This window comes from Sturnira hondurensis, unplaced genomic scaffold, assembly GCF_014824575.4.
Source record: "Sturnira hondurensis isolate 20B ecotype Veracruz unplaced genomic scaffold, ASM1482457v3 Scaffold0007406, whole genome shotgun sequence".
Lineage (NCBI taxonomy): Eukaryota > Metazoa > Chordata > Mammalia > Chiroptera > Phyllostomidae > Sturnira > Sturnira hondurensis.
The window spans coordinates 5,115,734-5,136,840 of record NW_028080037.1 but is presented as its reverse complement, the minus strand read 5'-3'; the positions used below and the strand labels follow the sequence as shown (position 1 = coordinate 5,136,840).

The window sequence follows — 21,107 nt, the reverse complement described above, 5'->3', positions numbered from 1 at the left end:
AACAACAACAAAAGTCTCATTTTTGCCTTACTGAAAGACCCTTGTGGTAAACACTGGAGAAGTCTTCTATAGTACATGGTTGATCTGTGTAGCTACTGCTAGAAATTTTCATGAACAAATGCTGGCTTAAAAATGGAGTGCCTGTGTTGTGACTTAAATTGTTCCTGGGTCCAAATGAATGTCCTGTCACCCTTCTCCCTCAGCCACGTTGGTGATGCAGTTAGCCATGAGAGCCCCTGAGCTACAGAATGCTGCTTCCCAGAATGCCAAGGGCCCCAGTAGTGGTACTTTGACATTGCTTCGCTCATTCCGAGGCTGAGGTTGTAGTTCTCTCTCTCCATCCTTGCGGCCCCTTTTGCTGTGCAGCTGCCTGGGGCTGCTGCTTGTACTTGTTCTCATTTCCACCTTTACAACTTCTACTTTTCCTTCTCTTTTCCTCGACATTTTCTTCATCTGTCCCTGTTTTCTTCTGTGGAGTATGACATCTTAAATCATCTTCAGATGGGGGTGGGGTTGATTTCTTCTGTTCTACAAACTTACCCCATTGTTTATTTCACTAGTAACTTTTTACTTCTGTTCTTGCTGGTTGGTACTTGTGTTTTGTGGTTTCCTTTTTTTTTTTTAACTTATAAATTAGAAGGTCTGTGAAGGTGAAATCCTGCCAGTTATTAGACATGTCTAATGAGGTCTTCCTCAGAAATCCATCTACTTCTGACTCTCCAAGCCACTGCTTCCCGGGGCCAGGCCCTGGTCTTGGTCCAGCCTCCAAAATGGTGTCTCTGCACCCCACTTGCTTCCCTCCAGTTTATTTTCCACAGAGCTGCTGTGCTTATCTTTATTGATTCTACTCAACACTATATCCTGCTTAAAATTCTTCAGTGACTTCTCATTAACCTGAGAATTAAAAGCTAGAATCCTCAACATAGCTTCCAAGTTCCCTTTTCTTCTCAGTTCCTCCTGGGTGAGTCTGTCATTACGTGAGTCAGTCACCCCGCAAGTGTGCCCGCCCTTGCTGTGGGCACAAGTGCTCCTCTTGCTCAGTGGGGCCGTGTCTTTCCTTTCCTCTGCATTTTTAAACGTGATGTTTCTTTTGCCTAGACATTCCCTTTTGCACACTCCCCTCCTCCCCGAGACCTCTTTCACACTTTAGACTTGATGACACTTAACATCGAGAAGCCTTCTTTTTCTGTAAGTTGATTTTCTCGTAGGACCCCGTAGCATTCTCCTCGTTTTGTGAAGTGTCTGATCTTACCCAGATGGTAAGCGTTGGGAGGATAGGCACCAGTTTAATACTTTCCATACCCAGCAGGTACAGTTTCTGACACGTGGTAGACAATCAGTAAGTGTTTAATTTTTGAGATTAGGACATTTGAGTGCGAGATGACTATGGTTCTGTTACTGCCTTACAGTGAAGACATTACTCTGAAAGTACGAAGAAGCCTTATTCCATATATTTCCTGCTTATAAATAATATTAGTATGGTTATGTGCGTGGAGAAAATTGACTACTATAGTTACTTAAAATCAAGTATAATTATCTCCTTTATTTAGTTGCAGCCAAGTTCTACTTCTGAATCTATGGATCAACTGCTAACCAAAAATAGAGAGGGAGAAAAATCAAGAGATTTGATGAAAGACAAAATTGAACCAAATGCTAAGGATTCTTTCATTGAAAATAGCAGCAACTGCACCAGTGGCAGCAGCAAACCAAACAGCCCCAGCATTTCCCCCTCAATCCTCAGTAACACCGAGCCCAAGAGGGGGCCTGAGGTCACATCCCAAGGGGTTCAGACTTCCAGTCCGGGATGTAAACAAGAGAAAGATGATAAAGAGGAGAAAAAAGACGCAGCTGAGTGAGTAAACCTGGCATTTAACATGTCCTGTTTCTTACTTAACTTTTTCTAAAGATGTCCAGGGCCTTTTAACTCAAGAATTTATTTGGACTTTTAGAATGTTTTATAAGTAGCTTTCAGATTATAAACAACTTGTCTAAACAAAGGACATTTTAAGTAAATAGGTTGTTGTACCCTGAATTCTTCTTCTCTTCCCCACCATTTTTGTACCCAGTGGCAAAACAAAACAGAACAAAAAAATACCCTTAGGTATAAATTAAGAAAGGCTTTTTCTGTAGATGTACAGGGCACTGAAATCTTACTGACTTTTGGGACCTATATCCCCTGGGTGCTAGGTCCTGGCTCTGTGGCTAGGAGTAAGAACTGCCACCATCAGCACAAGAGAGGAGTATCTGATGTCCCTACTTGGAATTCAACATTTTCCATCAGAAACAATGTTTTAGTTAATGGTTAGCTTTGTTAAGGTAGACTTAATTTTGCACATTTCAGTATATGAGAGGAGAGCCCAAAAAACCTGGAATTAATCTTCTGGAGGGTGGGCCCCTTGTAGTACAGGCTTCCCCCGCTAGGTGAGTGTTCTAGGAACCCATCTGCATCAGTGTGCCAGCTGGTGGTGTTGTGAGAGGCTGTGTTCAGCTTCAATGAAGTTTTTTTTGAAGACTCAACACATTTGCCCATTCATGATGGGTGATTTATGGGCGCATCTGCCCACACCACATTGAGTGTTCAACAGTTTTTGACCAAAAATGGCATGACCCCCCATGTCCCACCCTCCCTATTCACCTGATCTTACCCTGAATGAGTTTTTTTTGTTTCCCCGGATAAAGGGAAATGTTTCACTAATGTGGAAGAAGTCAAACAAACTAACAAAAAAAATGGCAGAAGCACCAAAAGGCAACAAAATTGACAAGTTCAAAACCTGTTTTAAGCAGTGGGAAAAATGTCTCAAAAGGGGTATTGCATCATATGGAGAGTACTTTGAAGGTGACTAAAGTTTAATAAATACACAGTTTTTTATAAATTCCAAGTGTTTTTGGGTCCCCCTCATACATGGGTGGGGTTAAAAGGAGGTTAAATTACTAGGCATTATTACCTTAAAAGATAAGCCAGAAGTAAGGATATAATAAAATAAGACAAATAATACAATAGTTAATAAATGATAATATAAGAATATACTCACAGCTGTAAACCTACTTTTGCTGCCAACACCTGTATTTCATGGGCTAGCCACAGAGCCTGACTTAAACACCACTGATTTATTTGTTATGGGTCCCATACTGTTCAATTGCAGCTGAACTTTTGGAATGCAGCTCGTTAATAAGTTGAGGAGTGCTTATTCTTGATTTGAGGCCAAAAAATTTTTATTAGTTAACACTTTTTTCCAAGGTATGTCATGTATGAAATACTTCGTCACATTAAAAATAGTGCATATTGAGGGGGCGGGCAGGGCTGGGAATACAAGAAAGAAAACTGTACTTGAACAAGAGTTAAATAAAAATTTTTTAAAAAGTGCATGCACAAAATTGGTATATTAGATTGCCTTTCAGGACATTTTATAAGGAGCTACTGCTGTCTTTTCAGTTAAAGTATCTGTTGATTGCCTTTGAGAGAAACATTATACATTATACTTTTTTTTTTTTAAGTGTCCTTGTTTGGTCAGTTGTTATCAAATTAAGGAGTGGTAAGTGTAGGTGTGTGTGTATTAAGGAAGTGGATCGATGATAGTGAGAATTGTTATAGTGTATGTTTAGCAATGTTTAAAAAATACTGTCAGGTAAAGAAGACTTTAGAGACCCATAAATTCCATGCAGCTTTCACTGGCCTTTGTATTTTTGTTCTGATTTAGGCAAGTGAGGAAATCAACATTGAACCCCAATGCAAAGGAGTTCAACCCTCGCTCTTTCTCTCAGGTAATTTCCTCTCAGAAGTAATCTAGCCTTTAAAAAAATAAATTTATTATTAGTAGTAAAATTTCTTTTTTCATACCTGACATCTAAATTCAGTTATAGTGTGCTAAAACGGCTTTCAGTTCCCTTTTTTTACGGTTTCTTATGGTCGCTAAAGAGCATTTTCGAGCCATAAAAGTGATCCTTGTGTTATCATCAAGTATATGTTGTCTGGGGCAAATCTTTCGGTGTTTTTGACTCCGACTCTGAAGAGTCTAGGTAGGCTATCAGGTTCATAGACATACTGTTATCTATTTTACTGAATTTTTAAGAAAATAGATTATTTTTTAATTTTTTAAAACACTTTTTTGAGTTTCTTAAAAGTCACCACTATTATTTTTAGTAGTAGTATTGATTATTGGCAAAACTTTACTTTTTCTACCAAAGTGTTTTTCCTCTTTTATTTGACATGTGTGAAGTTTATTTTCTATAAGACTTTTCATTAAAAGGGACAATTAAAAGCAAATAAAACCTAGAAAGATGGGGGAAATTAGTTTTCAAGTTACAGTAATAGTTAGCTTTTCACCTTAAGATAGTTGATTTTTGTTTCTGTAGCCAAAGCCGTCTACCACCCCAACTTCTCCTCGCCCTCAAGCACAGCCCAGCCCGTCTATGGTGGGCCATCAGCAGCCAACCCCAGTTTATACTCAGCCTGTTTGTTTTGCACCAAATATGATGTATCCAGTCCCAGTGAGCCCAGGCGTGCAAGTAAGTCATAGAATTTTATATTCTTTGCTCACCCTGGTTATTTGTGTTTGACACTACTCACTCTAGGTGTGCAGTGATTTGAGGCACTGATGGTGTAACAGAAGTGTTTGAAAAGGGAAGGTATAAGGTGGTCTCAGTGTAAGGACCTATGTATGAGACTGATTTCTGATGAAAAGGGTGGTTTAGATTTATTGTAGTTGGGGGTTGTCTTTCTAGCTGTGAGTGCTTTAATTTTTTTGATGACTCGGAAAATCAGGAGTACCTCAGAGCTAGCTTCCTAGCAGTATATGGTAAAAATATGTTCTTACTGTCCTCAGAGCCTAATCTATTTTTTTTAATCCCTCAAGCCTTTATACCCGATACCAATGACGCCCATGCCAGTGAATCAAGCCAAGACATATAGAGCAGGTAAAGGTGAGAATAATCCTGCCTGTGTTTGCCTGTAGTCTGCATGCTGCATGAATGAGTAACTCATTTTATAATGAAGAACTGCCTGTGGTTCAGCTTTGACTTTGGATGACCAGAATATTACATGAGGTACTCAGATGCATTTTTTGTAAACAAAACAGGAGAGAAGTGCTCGTCAGTTGTGATAGCTCAAGATCTTCAAAAAGAATAACTGACTTTTGAAGTTTTCCATGTTAAATTTTAAGAGGGTTTGCTAAATTAATTTACTTGTTTCCTGACATTCTTATTTTATACTTACATATAATTTTCCTCCAAAGCCCAGAATTTCTTTTAAAGCAGAGGGTGGCTCCCTTCAGAAACCATCAAAATTCCCCTAACGGGGGTTTTCTCGTCTTAAAAAAAACAACCATAAAACACCTACTATATCATTATCGCACCTTAAAAGAATGAATAGTACAGTGGTTTTCTAGGACAGTAATCCCCCCATCCAGTTCGGATTTTTGTGGTTTCAGTCAACCAGAGCCTGAAAATAAAAATGTAAGATTGCATAAATAAACAATTTATAGTTGCAAATTGTATGCTGTTCTGAGCGGCGTCATGAAATACTGCACTGCCCCCGTTCTGTCTTGCCCAGAACATGAATCACCTCTTTATCCAGTGTGTCCACGCTGTACGTGCTACACTCCCACACACCTCACTAGTCACCCAGTAGCCTCCTCTGGGTTGGCGGGTCACCTAGCATGGTACCATAATGCTTGTGCTTGAGTTGGTCTTACTTTACCTAATAACGGCCCTGAGGTGTAAGAGTAGTGATGTTGACAACTTGGATATGCCAAAAGGAGCCATAAGCTGCTTTTGTTTTTTAAAACTTTTTAATATTTACTGATTTCAGAGAGAGGAAGCAGGGAGCGAGAGACATCAATTTGTTGTTCCACGTATTTATGCATTCATTGGTTGATTTCTTTTATGTGCCCTGACTGGGGACTGAACCCTCAACTTTGGCATATTGGGACAATGCTGTGTAACCACTGAATTACATTTCTGTGATTCTGTTCCTGTTCTAGTTGTTTAGTTTGTTTGTTTGTTTTTAGGTTCAGTTGGTGATAATTATGAGTTTATCATTTTACTGTTCATAGTTGTGATCTTCTTTTTCTTAGATAAGTCCCTTTAACATTTCGTATAATAAGGGCTTGGTGATGATGAACTCCTTGAACTTGACCTTGTCTGGGAAGCACTTTATCTGCCCTTCCATTCTAAATGATCGCTTTGCTGGATAGAGTAACGTTGGATGTAGGTCCTTGCCTTTGATGGTTTTGAATACTTCTTTCCAGCCCCTTCTTGCCTGCAAAGTTTCTTACGAGAAATCAGCTGATAGTCTTATGGGGAACTCCTTTGAAGATAACTGTTTTCTTTTCTCTTGCTGCTTTTTAAGATTCTCTCCTTATCTTTAATTTTGGGTAATGTAATTATGATATGCCTTGGTGTATGCTTCCTTGGGTTCAACTTCTTTGGGACTGTGAGCTTCCTGGACTTCATGGAAATCTATTTCTTTTGCCAGAATGGGAGAGTTCTCCTTCATTATTTGTTCAGATAAGTTTTCAATTTCTTGCTCTTCCCTTTCTTCTGGGACCCCTGTCATTCAGATGTTGGAATGTCTAAAGTTGTTCTGGAGGTTCCTAAGCCTTTGCTCATTTTTTTTGAATTCTTGTTTCTTCATTCTGGATGAATGTATATTTCTTCCTTGAACTGCTCCAAATCATTGATTTGAGCCCTAGTTTCCTTCCTTCACTGTTGGTTTTCTGTATATTTTTCTTTATTTCACTTTACATAGCCTTCACTTTCTCATCTGTTTTGCAACCATACTCAACCATTTCTGTGAGTATCCTGATCACCAGTGTTTACAACTCTGCATTTGATAGGTTGGCTATCTCTTCATCGCTTAGTTCTGCTTTTGGAGTCTTGATGTGTTCTTTCATTTGGGCCATAAATCTTTGTCTTGGAGGCACACCTGTTATGTAGTAGCCTTAGGTATTCGCCACAGCGGGGAAACCCACATTGCTGCTTTGTGTATGGTGCTGTCTGTAGGGAGGGGTCTGAGAGGGAACAGTGCTGCTTGCTCGACTCTCAGCAGCTGTCAGTCACTTCCCTCACTTCCCACAAGCAAATCGGGCTCTGCTGGTGCTGATTCCCAGGTGGGTGGGCTTGTATACGTTCTAGGACACTGTGGGTCTCTCCAGCAAACTCTCCCTGTGAGGCTGGGAGTTTCTCCTGCCACTGCAACCCCCACATGTTTTTATAGCCAGAGGTCTTGGGACTTTCTTTTCCCACACTGGAACCCTGGGTTGCATGGTCTGTCTCGCTCCCTAGTTGTTCCTCCTGGTTTATCTGCACACAAACACGGGACTTCCCAACCCTCCAGCTGCCGCCTTGCCGCATGTCCTCTCTGCCCCAGCTGCCCCTCTCTACCCCCTACTGCCAGTCTAAATGAATGTTTCTTCTTTAACTCCCTGGTAGTCGAACTTCCATACCGTTCAAATTTCTGACAGTTCTGGTTGTTTTTTGTTTTTCAATTTGTTGTCATTGTCCTTTTGGTTGTGGGAAGAGACAAAGTGTATCTGCCCACGCCTCCATCTTGGCTGGAAGTCTACATTCTTTCTTTTTAAAATTAGTTAATGGTACCAGTATTCACATCTGAAAATATCAGCAATTATTTCTGCTCATCAAATATCCAGAGTACAAATTTGCCTTACTGTCTTACACATTTTTTTAATAGTTGGTTTCTTGAACCATAATCCAAAGTCCATGCCGTACATTTAATTGATAGTAGCTCTCTTAATAAGTCTTTCTTAATTTGTAACTTGCCCCAGAGTGTTTTCCCTTAACATTTTATATAAATCCAGCTTATTTTTTCCTGCTTTCTTTTCCATCATCTCGATTTTGTGGATTGCATTCTGTGCAGTCCTATTTAAAGTGACCCTCTGTCTCTTTATAAACTGTTATTAGATAAGATTAGGTTGTATTTTTTTTTTATTTAAACTGGACTGTTTCATGGATATTTTCATTAGGAGTCATATAAGGTCTCGTCATCTCTTTTTTGTGATAACAGGAGTAACCTGTCCAAACATTTCCTACCAGTTCTTCCATGTTGGTTCTAGCACCCATTGATGACCGTTGTCTGGGCCTAGAGCAATTTATTGAGTTGTACATGATGACAAACCTCTGTCATCTTTCCTCAGTTATTAGCTGGAATATTTCTATCAGAAAAACCCACTATTTTGTTACCATGAAGTATAATTTGTGCAAGAAAGACAACTAAAATGCCTATCATTTATAAGCAGTTCCTAAAATAGTGAGCTGTTTTCTTACTATCCTCTAAAAAGGGTTGACCATTGAGGGTGTTTTATTCTATCAGTAGGGCTTATGGATTTTAACATTCAGTTTGACAGTTGGCATTTTTATTAGCATCACATTAAATTTTTTATAAACCTAGGGGAGAAATGCTATCTTTATATTGCATCTTCTTATCTGAGAACAAATTATGCTGTTGCCTTTGTTTTAAATCTGCTTCTGTATCTTCAGCAACATTTTTGAGTTTCTCTGAAAAGTTTGTTTGTTTCTTCAGTATTATGCCTTAGGTATTTTCTTGTTTTATTGTTACTGTAAACCGGGGTTATTTTTGCCATTGCATCTTCCAAGTAGTTATTTACAAAGTAAGTTCATGGAGTACTGTATATAAAGGTTATTGCTCTCTTTGTGTTAGTTTTGTGTTCTGCCTCTGTACTCCATAAAATAACAAAGTCAAGGACTTGCTTGACTTTGAAATGCAGCCATGGATTGTGTAAGGCATGTCTTTCCTGCATGGCAGTAAGGTCTTTACACAGAACCACCTCTGTCTTCTTGGTATATAATGCAATGTTATCTTTTTTGCAACCTTTGAGAAAAATGGAATTGTGTTTGAAAATATGCCAGAGTTGGGGACTTGTCAAAGCAGAATTTCTTAGCCTTGGCACTGTTGACATTTTGAGACAGATACTCTTTGTCCAGTAGGGTGGAGAGGGGTGCTCCCTGTGCACTGTAGGGTATTTACTAACATCCCTGGCCTCTACCCATCAGATGCTAGTAGAAACCTCTTCTTCCCCCAATTGCGACAACCAGAATGTCTCCAGACATTGCCCAATGTCCTTTGAAAGGCAACATTACTCCCAGTTTGGAACCATTGACATAATGAACCAGCTGAAGTATGATTCATTAAACTGTAATTTAAGTAAAGTCTAGGGTAGATTCAATTTAGGGAAAAAAACACACCACCATAAAACCACATATATCTCTGTGTATATATGTGCATATATGCACCTGCGTAGAAGATGGTCTAGAAGGCTGCACAGTGGTTGCTGTTAGAAGAGAATGCTATGCAGATGTTGGGAGGGTAATCTTATATTATTGAACTTTTTATCTTTTGAAAAAATACTTATTTTTAGAGAGTGGAAAGAGAGAGAGAAACATAAATGAGTTGCCCTCACACGCCAGCAGCCTTTTCGTTTGCAGGATGACACCTAGTCCACTGAGCCATACCAGCTAGGGCTGAGCTTTTTAGCTTTCAAGATTGTGTTCAAGCATTTTTTGGTAACTAGAATTTTTAATTTTAAAAAGGATAGTAAGATTCTGGCTCATGTGCCTCAGTGGACCGAGCGCTGGCCCACAAACCAAAGTGTTGCCAGTTCGATTCCTAGTCAGGGCACATACCTGGGTTGCAGGCCAGGTTCCAAGTAAGGGGTGTGTGAGAGGCAGCCACACGTTAGTGCTTCTCTCCCTCTCTCCCTCCCTTCTCTTCTCTAAAAATATATTAAATAAATAAAATTTAAGAATAAAAAGGATAGTAAACTTGCATTTAGAGTTTGTTTTAATATGTGAGAGTTATAATGTGTATCACAAGAAGTGATAGTGAATAGGTTAAACTCATTGAACTTTTTTTTTTTTTAAGAGTTTATTTATTTACTTTTTAGAGGAGATACTTTAGTGTGAGGAGATAACTGATTGGTTGCCTCTTGCACACCCCCAACTGAGGAACCTGGCCGGCAACCCAAGCATGTGCCCACACTGGGAATAGAACCTGTAACCCTTTGGTTTTCAGGCCAGTGCTCAATCCACTGAGCCACACCAGCCAGGGAGACTCAGTGAACTTAATCACATAAACTTTCATTTGATAGAAATGATGCTTGATTTAGGGTGTCTTTACTAAAAGGAGATGCTTTTTCGATGTGAGGAATCTTGAGATTAAATTCAGAAAAATATTTACTGTATTGGTTTCTTCTGTTAACAGCTTGCTTTTCTAAGGAAATAAAACAGTGTATAATGGGCTTTCCTAACTTTCAACAGCAATTAATGCATTTTTAACAAAGAATTTCAAATATTTAAAATAACCAAATTCTATCTCTAAACTATCAGCTACTTATATAGTTCTGATGATTTTATGAACATACTAAGTTGTTACACTTTTTTGTGCCTCATACCTGATGTAAGCGGTGGTTTATGATTCCTTCCCTCAAGTGGCTTATTTACTATCACACCATAAACTCATCACGTAAAACAGTCAGTGCTATAATTGATGTGTGAGGAGAGGGTCCACAGAGCTTGCAGCTAGTTCCTTTAGGGGAAACTGGAAAGAACATTATAGCAAAAATGACATTGGAGCAAAAATCTCGATTTCAGCTTTAACAGGGGGAGGACCAGAGCAGAATCTGTATGGACATAAAGTAATTTTTTTAAAGAGCTAGTTGGACAACTGCTACATGGTAGCATGTGGTTCTGTGTTAGAGAAAGAGCAAGACATGATTGGAGAGAGTTCAGTGGTGGGAAATTAAGAAAGATGGAGTTGAGGTTAATGTTGGGTCTATTTTGGCTTTTTTGTTGTACATTTCTTTTTGTTGTTTTTTTTTTTAATAAATTCAATGCCTTGCTTTAGCAAGTGGCATGATTTGGTATTGTAAAACGGATTATCTGAGAAGTAGTCTGAAGGAAACGTTTCATAAGTTGATCCAGTTTGGCATCATCGTGAAGGGGGGTCTAAGAAAGTTGCTTTCAAGCTGGCTCCTGAAGAAAGTCAGAATTATCAATGCTGGGGGTGGGGATCGGTGTTTGGGGCTCAAGAATAGCATGTGTATAGGAAAGCAACCCAGAACAGCTGAAGTAGTGGTGGGGGTCATGTAACATAGCATTGGAGAGGCAAGCAGGAGGGTCAGATCCTGGAGAACCTCATGGACCATGTTCATGCATTCATACCATGGAGATGCTGTTTTTTCATACGAAGTTGCCTTTTTTCCCCGCAGTACCAAATATGCCCCAACAGCGGCAAGACCAGCATCATCAGAGCACCATGATGCACCCAGCCTCAGCAGCAGGCCCTCCAATCGTAGCCACCCCACCAGCTTATTCCACACAATACGTTGCCTATAGTCCTCAGCAGTTTCCAAATCAGCCTCTCGTTCAGCACGTGCCACATTACCAGTCTCAGGTAAGGCTGATAGAACCTAACTCCTTATTTCTGTTCCATTTACATAACTCTTAATTTTTTAAAAAGCTTTTTATTTATTTGTCTTTCTAGAGAGAGGGGAAGGGAGGGAGAAAGGGGGAGAGAAACTACAATATGAGAAACACTGATCAGTTGCTTCTCATGAGCACCCCATCCCGACCAGGAGGCAAACCCGCAACCCTGCAACCCGTGCATGAGACCTGACTGGGAATCAAACCAGCGACCTCTTGCTTTGTGGGACAGTGCCAACCAATACAGCCGCACTGGTCAGGGCTAAATAACCTTTAATTTGAACTTTTAATAGGGTTTTTCCTTTGTATCTGTCATTTTTTAATTCTGTGGTTGATAACTAAGGATTGGGAAGGGGCTTTTTAATATATTAGAAGGTTGTCGACTTCCACCAAGATGGAGGCGTAGGTGGAAACACTGTGTCTTCTCCCACAACCAAGTTTGAGTACAACAAAGGTTTAGTAAACAAAGACACGGCCAAAGAACAGAAAATTGAACTATATGGAAGTCTGACAATAACGAACCGTTCAACCGAGACCGATAAGAGGGGCGGAGCCAGCAGCAGAGCAGGGTCGGGCAGGGAAGATCCCCCGACCCAGGCACGCAGGCAACCGGGGTAGCAGCACGGACCCAGTGAGGGTGCGGGACAGGCTGACCCCGGTCACACATTTGCGTGCGCGCAGATAAACCAGCAGAGTGAGCAGTGAGACTGACCATGCAGGCCCCAGCGGGCGAGCCCAGTGGCAGAGGGCTAACCACGGCCGCCCATTCTCGCACAGTTGGACAGAATGTGCGGGCCTGGCGACGGTGGCAGCTGTGACAGTGGCAGCTGCGGCGGCGGCAGGAGGTGGCAGACGGGACTGCCATTGCTCCTTCCTCTTTGATCCCACTCTGGTGAACACCTAGGGCTCCACTCCTCATATATAACAGGCACGAACAGTCCAAAATATGGCTCAAGAAGAACTCAAAGCCCCAGAGCCAATAACTCTAAGCAACCAGGAAATAGCGAACCTCTCAGATGCACAATTCAAGACACTAGTGATCAGGATACTCAAAAAATTGGTTGATTTCAGCCACAAATTAGAGGAACATATGAAGGCTAAACTAATTGAAATGAGGGAAATACACAGGAAACCAATAGTGATGGAAAGGAAACTGGGACTCAAATCAATGGAATGGACCAGAAGGAAGAACGAAGCATCCAACCAGAAAAGAATGACAAAACAAGAATTCAAAAAAATGAGGAGAGGCTTAGGAACATCCAGGACATCTTTAAACGTTCCAACATCCGAATTATGGGGGTACCAGAAGGGGAAAAGAAACAGCCACGAGTGGGAAACTTAATTTGAACAAATAATAAAGGAGAACTTCCCCAATCTGGCAAAGGAAATAGACTTCCAGGAAATCCAGGAAGCTCAGAGAGTCCCAAAGAAGGTGGACCCAAGAAGGAACACACCAAGGCACATCATAATTACATTAGCCAAGATGAAAATGAAGGAGAGAATCCTAGAAGCAGCAAGAGATAAGGGGACAGTCACCTACAAAGGAGTTCCCATCAGACTGTCAGCTGATTTCTCCAAAGAGACCTCACAGGCAAGAAGGGGCTGGAAAGAAGTATTCCAAGTCATGAAATCCAAAGACCTGCATCCAAGATTGCTCTATCCAGCAATGCTTTCATTTAGAATGGAAGGGCAGATAAAGTGCTTCTCAGATAAGGTCAAGTTCAAGGAGTTCGTCATCACCAAGCCCTTATTATATGAAATGTGAAAGGGACTTATCTAAGAAAAAGAAGATAAAAAATACGAAGAGTGAAAGGACAGCAAACTCACAGTTATTAACAACCACACCTAAAACAAAAGCAAACCAAGAGGCCAGCTAGATCAGGAGTGGAACCATAGAAATGAAGATCACATGGAGGGTTAGCAACAGGGGAGTGGGAGGAGGAGAATGGGGGAGAAGGTACAGAAAATAGCATAGACGGTAGGTAGAAAATAGATAGGGGGAGGGCAAGAATAGTAGGGAAAATACAGAATCTAAAGAACTTGAGACACGTGGTCATAAACTAAAGGGAGGGTGGGGGAGGGGTGTGCAGGGTGGAGGGGAATGAAGGGAATAGAACAACTGTAATGGTATAATCAAAAAATATATAACAATAAAAAATCTGAAAAGAAAAAAGAAGGTTGTCAATTATTTTAAATATTTAGAAAGAAGTAGCCAAGACAAGTTAAAGATTTTTCAGAGTTTTTTTGGAAATGCGGGTGGACACTGGAGTTAAAACATCTAACTAAAATCTGCTTGAGTGAGTCTGATTGATATTTGAGTGTTTTTTCTTTATTTTTCTTTGAACACAGCACCCTCATGTCTACAGCCCTGTAATACAGGGCAACGCTAGAATGATGGCGCCAGCAGCACACGCCCAGCCTGGTTTAGTGTCATCTTCAGCAGCGCAGTACGGGGCCCACGAGCAGACGCATGCAATGTATGGTAGGAAGCACTTTCTTTGTCTTTTTTAGTGTGTGGCTGACAGTTCTTAATCTGTTTTAAAGCTCTGAAAAGATACTCTTTAGGAGTAACTTGGCCTTTTATGACATTGAAGGTAAAGAAATTGAAGAAAGGATGTATTTCTTACCTGCTTTTTTAAGTCTTTGGCTGATAATTACTTCTGTTCAGAAAGTCCTCTGTTCAAATGTCTCTCCTTTAAGTGAGTGTAATGACGTGTTTAGTAGAAAGCCTCTTCTGTGGAGAAAAACGCCTTTTCGCCTCTTCTTGTCAGCATTGTCATTTGGTGCGTCCTGTGCAAGGCGTGCGGGAGAGTTGTGCTGTGACGAAAGCGCTCTCCAGCACTTTCCACCTCTCGCTCTGGGGCTTCCTGGTATCACATAGCCTTACTGCTGTTTTTTATATTGTTACTGTTTTCTGCATCATGCTGTAGTTTAAGTGTTCAAAATTGTGTAATATTAGATCTGCTTTAAACATTCACACTTTAAGTATAGACAGTGGTAAGATGAAAATGACTAGTACTGTGTGTCAAACTAAATGCATATAATAAGTCTAATAATAAGCAAAAATTACATCTTAATATTATAGCCAGAGAACTTGGTACAGGTCAATTTAGTTAGCAGCTGTCTGAAGTTCTAAAATAATGTGGTTTTCAGTGTTGAGAATTTGAAACAAGAATTCCATTTATATCTTGTGTAATACAGAATTCATGGATTTGACCATATTTATGTTTTTAAAATGTACTTTAGTGCTAGTTTTATTCAGATGTAGGTGTTGTTTTTCACTTTCCCGGGAACTCCCATACTGTCATTCAGGATTTGGCGTCTCAGTTTGTTGGAGTGAGAGGAGAGAGATTTGAAAAGAATAACCACTGTGAGGATGAAATCACAGTTACATGTAACTACATGGACACTTCATTTTTTAAAACCCCTTGTAAACTTTCTAAATGACTAAGAGTATAAAGGTTTTTTAACTTTACACAAGTTTCTAACATTAGTAGGTGAGCAGGAATGGGACTCGGGCAACCACACTCACCCTCCCTGCCACTTGTCGGCTGGTGTGTGCTCTTTCTTCCTGGAGGTGGGCTCCTGTCCCGCAGGCTCGGGAAGGGCCGTAACTGATGACAGCCCTGTAACTAATTTTACAGAATGCTTAGGTCTGATTATAATTTTCTGCATTATCACTTTAGACCTTCTGTTATGGATTATGTCCTTTAGATAAAAATGATGTAATTACATTTCTTTCAAGAATATAGTTCAGTCCTGGCTGGGGTGGCTCAGTGGATTGAGCGCCAGCCTATGAACCAAAACATCTCAAGTTCGATGCCCGGTCAGGGTGCATACCTGGGTTGCAGGCCAGGCCCCCAGTTGGGGATGTGCAAGAGGCAACAAATAGATGTATCTCTTGCACATTGATGTTTCTCTCCCTCTCTTTCTCCCTCCCTTTCCATCTCTCTAAAATAAATACATAAAATCTTTTTAAAAGAAGAAGAATATAGTCCTGGCCAGGAACTTGGTTGGCTACAGCATTGTCCTGATGCCCCAAGGTTGTGTTGGGCTTGATCCCCAGTCAGGGCACACACAAGAATTAACCAGTGAATACATAAATAAGTGGAAGAACAATCTCTCTTTCTCTCTCTCCCTAAAAATCAATAAATTTTAAAAAAAGAATATACTGACAGACTGACTTAGGATTTTGGTTACGATCTCCTTTCATGGGCTAGTCCTTCGTTGTCTTCACCAGGACTAAGTATGTGTGGAAAAGCACCGTTGATGCCTCACGTTGGCTTTTATGCAATTGTTATACATTTCAACAGTTTCTCAGTTTGCTAAAGGGTTAGGTGAAAAGTTCGTTATTACTGTTTTATATTTCTGGTGAATAAATGCATCATGATATAACAAGTAGAAAAACAATTAGTATTTCCATTGTCTGGCATACTCCTCTTGGATTAAGATCTGAAACTCGTGAGTTAAAGCTTCCCAGGCTTTTAGGGAGCAGCTCTTGTGCACCCATGGTTTTGAGGGTTTGTAGTGACGCTGTGATGTTGAGCAGGACCTTTTTCCTCAGTGCCAACATCTGGCTTTGTCTTTCGGATGGTTTGAAACAACCTCACCAATTTGAAACAATCTGTACAATAAATACTGTTAATTGAGGCACTAGCGGTTTTTATAACTACTTTCCCAGAACATTTCCTTTGAAAAGCACTTGACCTTGGACCATGAAGTCCATTCAAGTATGGGTAAATAGGAAATGTTGCAAACAAAAGCAAAACACTGGACTTACTAGCCATCAAAGCCAGTTCTTTAATGCCAGGAGAAAGTTACTCAACTAAATATGAATGACTCTCCCGTAACTTACACAAGTTGTATTTAATTGATGTCTGTTGACAAGGGCTGGTTAGAGCAAGGCTGTGGATTTAGTATTATTTTTGCTGATTCCTTGAGATTCATTTGGATACTTCATACCTTGAGAACACTAAGGAATTAACTTTGTTCTTTGCTGTCATAAATAGTAATTTAATCTGCTAAAGTAAATTCACTGATACTTCAGTAATTTATTTTGATTATTTTAAATATTCTAAATCCTACTTATGCCAAATACAGATTTTTAACAAATACAGATAAATTTTTTTTAAGATTTATTTATCTTTAGAGGGGAAGGGAAGGAGAGAAGTATCAATGTATGGTTGCCTCTTGTGAGTCCCCTGCTGGGCACTGGCCTGCAACCCAAGCATGTGCCCTGACTGGGAATTGAACCGCAGTCGTGTGGTTCACAGGCCTGCGGTCAATCCACTGAGCTACGCCAGCCAGGCAAATACAGATAAATTTTAAGTACATTATTTTAAACTAAAATGAAACTGTTGTGTAGAAATACTGATATACTCATCCTCCTTGAACAATTTATATTTTTTTCCAAAAGGAACCAAATATTTTGAATATGAATTGTTTCTTTTTAAGCTACATTCCATCTATAGATTTTAAAAGCTTTTTATGTAAACAAAGCCATATGCACCCAGATGTTGGTGATAATTGTGTCACCTTTTTCTCATTCATTAATTGATGGGGTCATAGTAAAGGCTTTGAGAATAGAAAGGACCACTAATGACTGTGAAATGAGGGACTGATACACTGTTTTTACATTTTTGCTATATTTAATATAAATATGCTAACAGATTACTGAACAGTTTAATTATTAGAAGATACATATATACATTCTAATAGCTATCTTAGAAAGGACCTTGACCTTAAGGACTTCATCTCTTTGACCTTAATCCTGACTTTCATTACTGCCTCTGTATCCTCCCTCCGAAGAAGTCACTTTCTTCCCTCCTTAATATCTGGTTTGCTAATTCATCTGCTTCTTTTATGGCAGTGGTGTTTTCCCTTTCAGAACTAGTAATTACGGAACTTTCTCTATATAAAGCCTTCAGGAAGAGTTAGGTCTAGAATCTTCTTTGGTTTGTTTTTGGTAGTTAAAGGCAGATAAATTAGAAAAGAAGTAGGCAAAAAGGTTTAAAATGGCACCTATTACCCTCCCCCAACAACATCTGTTAATGTTTGGGTGTGAGTCCTTCCAAGTGTGTGTGTACACACACACACACACACAATGCAGTCATTTTAGTAAAAACAGTATCGCACCCATGTTTAATATTGTTGTTACTACATTTCTAAGTTTTTGGATCCACTACCAGATGCCTGATAAACATCTTACAGAATAATGACTTATTAATAGTGATGTGCAAAATTGTTTGTCTTTTGAATTAAACTTGGTGAATATTATTTTATTTTGGTACATTTTTGGTATCCAGGTTAATCAGTGGAGTGCCGTGTTGCTCTGTTTATTAGATAATGATTTTATTCCTTTTGTTTAAGCAAGTCAGCCTGCAGAACTTGACACTCCAGTGCACAGAAGAAAAGTGTCTTTTCGTTCAGCCCTATCTTACTGAGTTTTTCATAGCAGTGTTTAAAGTGCTTGCCATCTCTTGTGAAATAAGAATAATGAATTATGCATGGATACAAAAGGAAATTACTAAATATGTCAACCTTTCCAGAAAATTAGGACAATGCAGACCTCAAAAGGCTAATTTACCTTTCTATTTCCCAAATTCAGCATGTCCCAAATTACCATACAACAAGGAGACAAGCCCTTCTTTCTACTTTGCCAGTGAGTTGGGTTTTTTATACTAATTTTAATTGAACAGTAAAACACTTTTTAAAGAATACATGTTAAGGGAGTAGACTTGTTGAGCAGTATTTTCCTGTGCCAGACAAAATTATTAAAAATATATCTGTAAATAATTCAGAGTTTTAAAAAAGGAAATACAACCCAGCTTAAGAAAGCTGGAGTTTAAAAATTGAGTTGTTTCAGAAATCAATTTTTGCATACCAAGCAAACATGTGACTTTTGGAAATGCCTGATATTTTCCTTATGTGAGACACTTTTCCTAAATAGCCTGTTTTTTAACCAAGCCACAAACTTAGTATTTAAAAAAATAAAAAAAAAACAAACTTAAAAAAGTTAGGTTTTTTTATTGTCCTGGTAAGAAGTTCATTCTTCTTACCAGGATGTTGCATTGAATAGAGTTGAAAAACTAAGGTGGAAACATTTCTGTCTTTTTAGTCTTTGCATGACTGAAGGTTTAAAATATTTGGGTTTAAGCAGGAAAGCGTGACCCACAGAGGTGGTCTTGGCAGCACTGGCCCTCTCTCACCACCAGTGAAAAGGCAATGACTGCTCCTAAAGGCAGAAAGTCTGGACAGAGCTTTCTTTTGGAAGTGAACTTGTAAGGTGTGTTTTCTCTATTTGTAGGTCAGTTTTTAAATAAAGCTAGTCGTGGACTTTTGGAATTTGAATAGAAACAGTACTAACTTGCACAAATTCGTAAAAAATTTATGCCAGTCATGTGTCACTTTATGTGAAATACAATATCCTCAAGGATATTAAGGATTAAAATTTTATTTTAGAGACTAAATTTTGAGCTACTTTTGAATGACTCAGTGTCTAAATCTGCTAAATGCCAGATTTCAAAAAGCATTTAGAAAACATTTTGACGTAAATTTTTATTAATTATGCCATGACTTGGTATCCAAAAATAAGTGTATCAATATTATTTATGTGGTGCTAGGAAATGTTAACAAATTTAATCCTTTAATAGATACTCTTTAAAAAGGAGTCTTGCTGTATGTGAATACTATTCAAGGAAAACTATGTATGTGATATAGTATGTAAAAGACAGTGTCAGTAATTCATTTTTTTATACACTCAATTTGAGGTCTCAAATGTAGTTACCCTCACCATCCTACTGTCTCTGTTAGTTTTGGAGTCATTTCCTGGTAAGTAAGCTGAAAGGGCCTTAATCATCACACCTAAGCATTAACTGCTTTAGTATGACTTCCCTTAAAAATGAGTATCAGCACTTTTTAAAAGAAACTAACAGCGGGGCTGCAATTTGTAATTTATGTGCTGCTTGAACTCCCCTCTCCCCACCCCACCCCCCCTTTCTAAGCCTTTTTATCATGGTTTGGTCAGGTTGCCTTCTACTCCCCTCGAGTAGTTTTCAACTGTCGTTCTCTTCATTTTTCTAAATTTAACATCAGATTTAAAAGTTGGAAGATTTTGTTTGCTTTGTTTTCTTTTTAAAGCTTTGCAGTGCTGGTGATCCCTCATGACTTGTGCATCCAAGGTCAAAATTAACAAACCCACTCACAAACTACGACACATAGCTAGCTTTATGGACTGAATTGACTTCAGTAAGAACATGGCTTAGGAAACTATTTTTGGAATGTGGTTAGGAGGATTTTTAAAATCCAGTATTTAGACTTTTAAGCATTTATTTCAAGGAACACAACACATAGGATTCTGGCCCAGGTCTGGCCAGTACCTCTTTGATTTGCTTGACCTGATCCAGGTTTCATGGAGGTAAATTAAGTTATATAAACAGAAGTTTTACTGATGAATAGCTAAGTCAGACTTTAGAAGAAAATTCAATTTATCATTAACCTGTCTGAAGTCTTTATAGCTAAATTAATGAGTATATGTAATAAAAGCAGTTAAATGATACACTTCTTTTTTTAAAGATTTTATTTATCTTTAGAGAAGAAGGGAAGCAGAGAGGGAAATATCAATGTATGGCCACCTCTTGTGCGCCCCCTGCTGGGAACTGGCCTGCAACCCAGGCATGTGCCCTGACTGGGAATTGAACCGCAATCCTTTGGTTCACAGGCCTGCGCTCAGTTCACTGAGCCACGCCAGCCAGGGCAAAATGAAACACTTCTTGAAGACCAGAACTTACCGCTCTTTGCTCTCCACTTCTTATTCCCTGATCCTCTTTTATTTTTTTCTTATTTATTCTATATTGGTTTCCTTCCTCTTACCTTTTTTCTTTCCTTCCAACTCCCCCCATTCCCAGCCTTTTAATTTTCCTTCTATCCCACTTTTTTTATCTCGTTCTCCTGGCCTTTCAAGGAACCAAACTATATTTTTTTGTTATTAGTATTCACTTAATTAGCCAGCCATTCCATTTGTGTATTTGAGGAGGAAAAGGGGTTCCTGGACAATGTACTTGCTTTATGTCTCTTAAGCAAGAAGATGAACAAAGGAAAATATTTCTAATTAACTGCCTTAAATTTTACTTGCTGCTTAAGACTCGTATATTGTATCTGCTTAGTCTTTCTTGTAGTACATTGTAGTTTTCTAGTGTTTAGAGTAGGGGAAGGATGGGCTTTTTTGTTGTTGTTGTTACTTATTTTCTTAATTAAAAGATAATTAAAAGTGAAATCTAAACTTGTTAGCACAAAAATTTCTTGAACAGATAAACTTTTAAAAAATAGAAACCCTGAGATTCTCTACTTCATGAAACCTCATTAGTAGATTGTGGGACTCGAGAATTGCTTTTGCCCAGATTTAATATTGCTACAAATAAAACATTTAAGAAGCTTGGAGGTAGGGAATATTTTAATACTAAGGGTTTGAAAATGAGGGAGCATAAACAGCTCTAGACACCCCTGTCTGGTGGAGTTTTCTGTGGTGGTGGGATTGTGCTGTCTGACCATCAACTAGCTGTATGTGATTGACTGTTTTCATCACTTAAATTTGAAAAATAAGTGTAAGATTTTTACAAGAATAAAGATTCAATATTTATGTCAAATATTTCAGA

The 21,107-nt window shown here is 39.1% G+C and overlaps 1 protein-coding gene across 8 annotated transcripts in view; it reads left to right on the top strand.

The window, feature by feature from the left end:
• The window catches only part of ATXN2 (ataxin 2), a 100,914-nt gene that overhangs the window by 73,485 nt on the left and 6,322 nt on the right, over positions 1-21,107 (top strand). For 4 of the 8 annotated variants that reach the window (XM_037052103.1, XM_037052102.1, XM_037052096.1 and 1 more), the window contains 7 exons: positions 1,551-1,852; positions 3,699-3,762; positions 4,354-4,506; positions 4,854-4,920; positions 11,241-11,425; positions 13,804-13,936; positions 18,062-18,115. In XM_037052103.1, coding sequence (XP_036907998.1) covers positions 1,551-1,852; positions 3,699-3,762; positions 4,354-4,506; positions 4,854-4,920; positions 11,241-11,425; positions 13,804-13,936; positions 18,062-18,115 — 958 coding nt within the window. The remainder of the gene's footprint in view (positions 1-1,550; positions 1,853-3,698; positions 3,763-4,353; positions 4,507-4,853; positions 4,921-11,240; positions 11,426-13,803; positions 13,937-18,061; positions 18,116-21,107) is intronic. The other 4 variants (XM_037052097.1, XM_037052099.1, XM_037052100.1 and 1 more) reach the window with 3 other exon arrangements.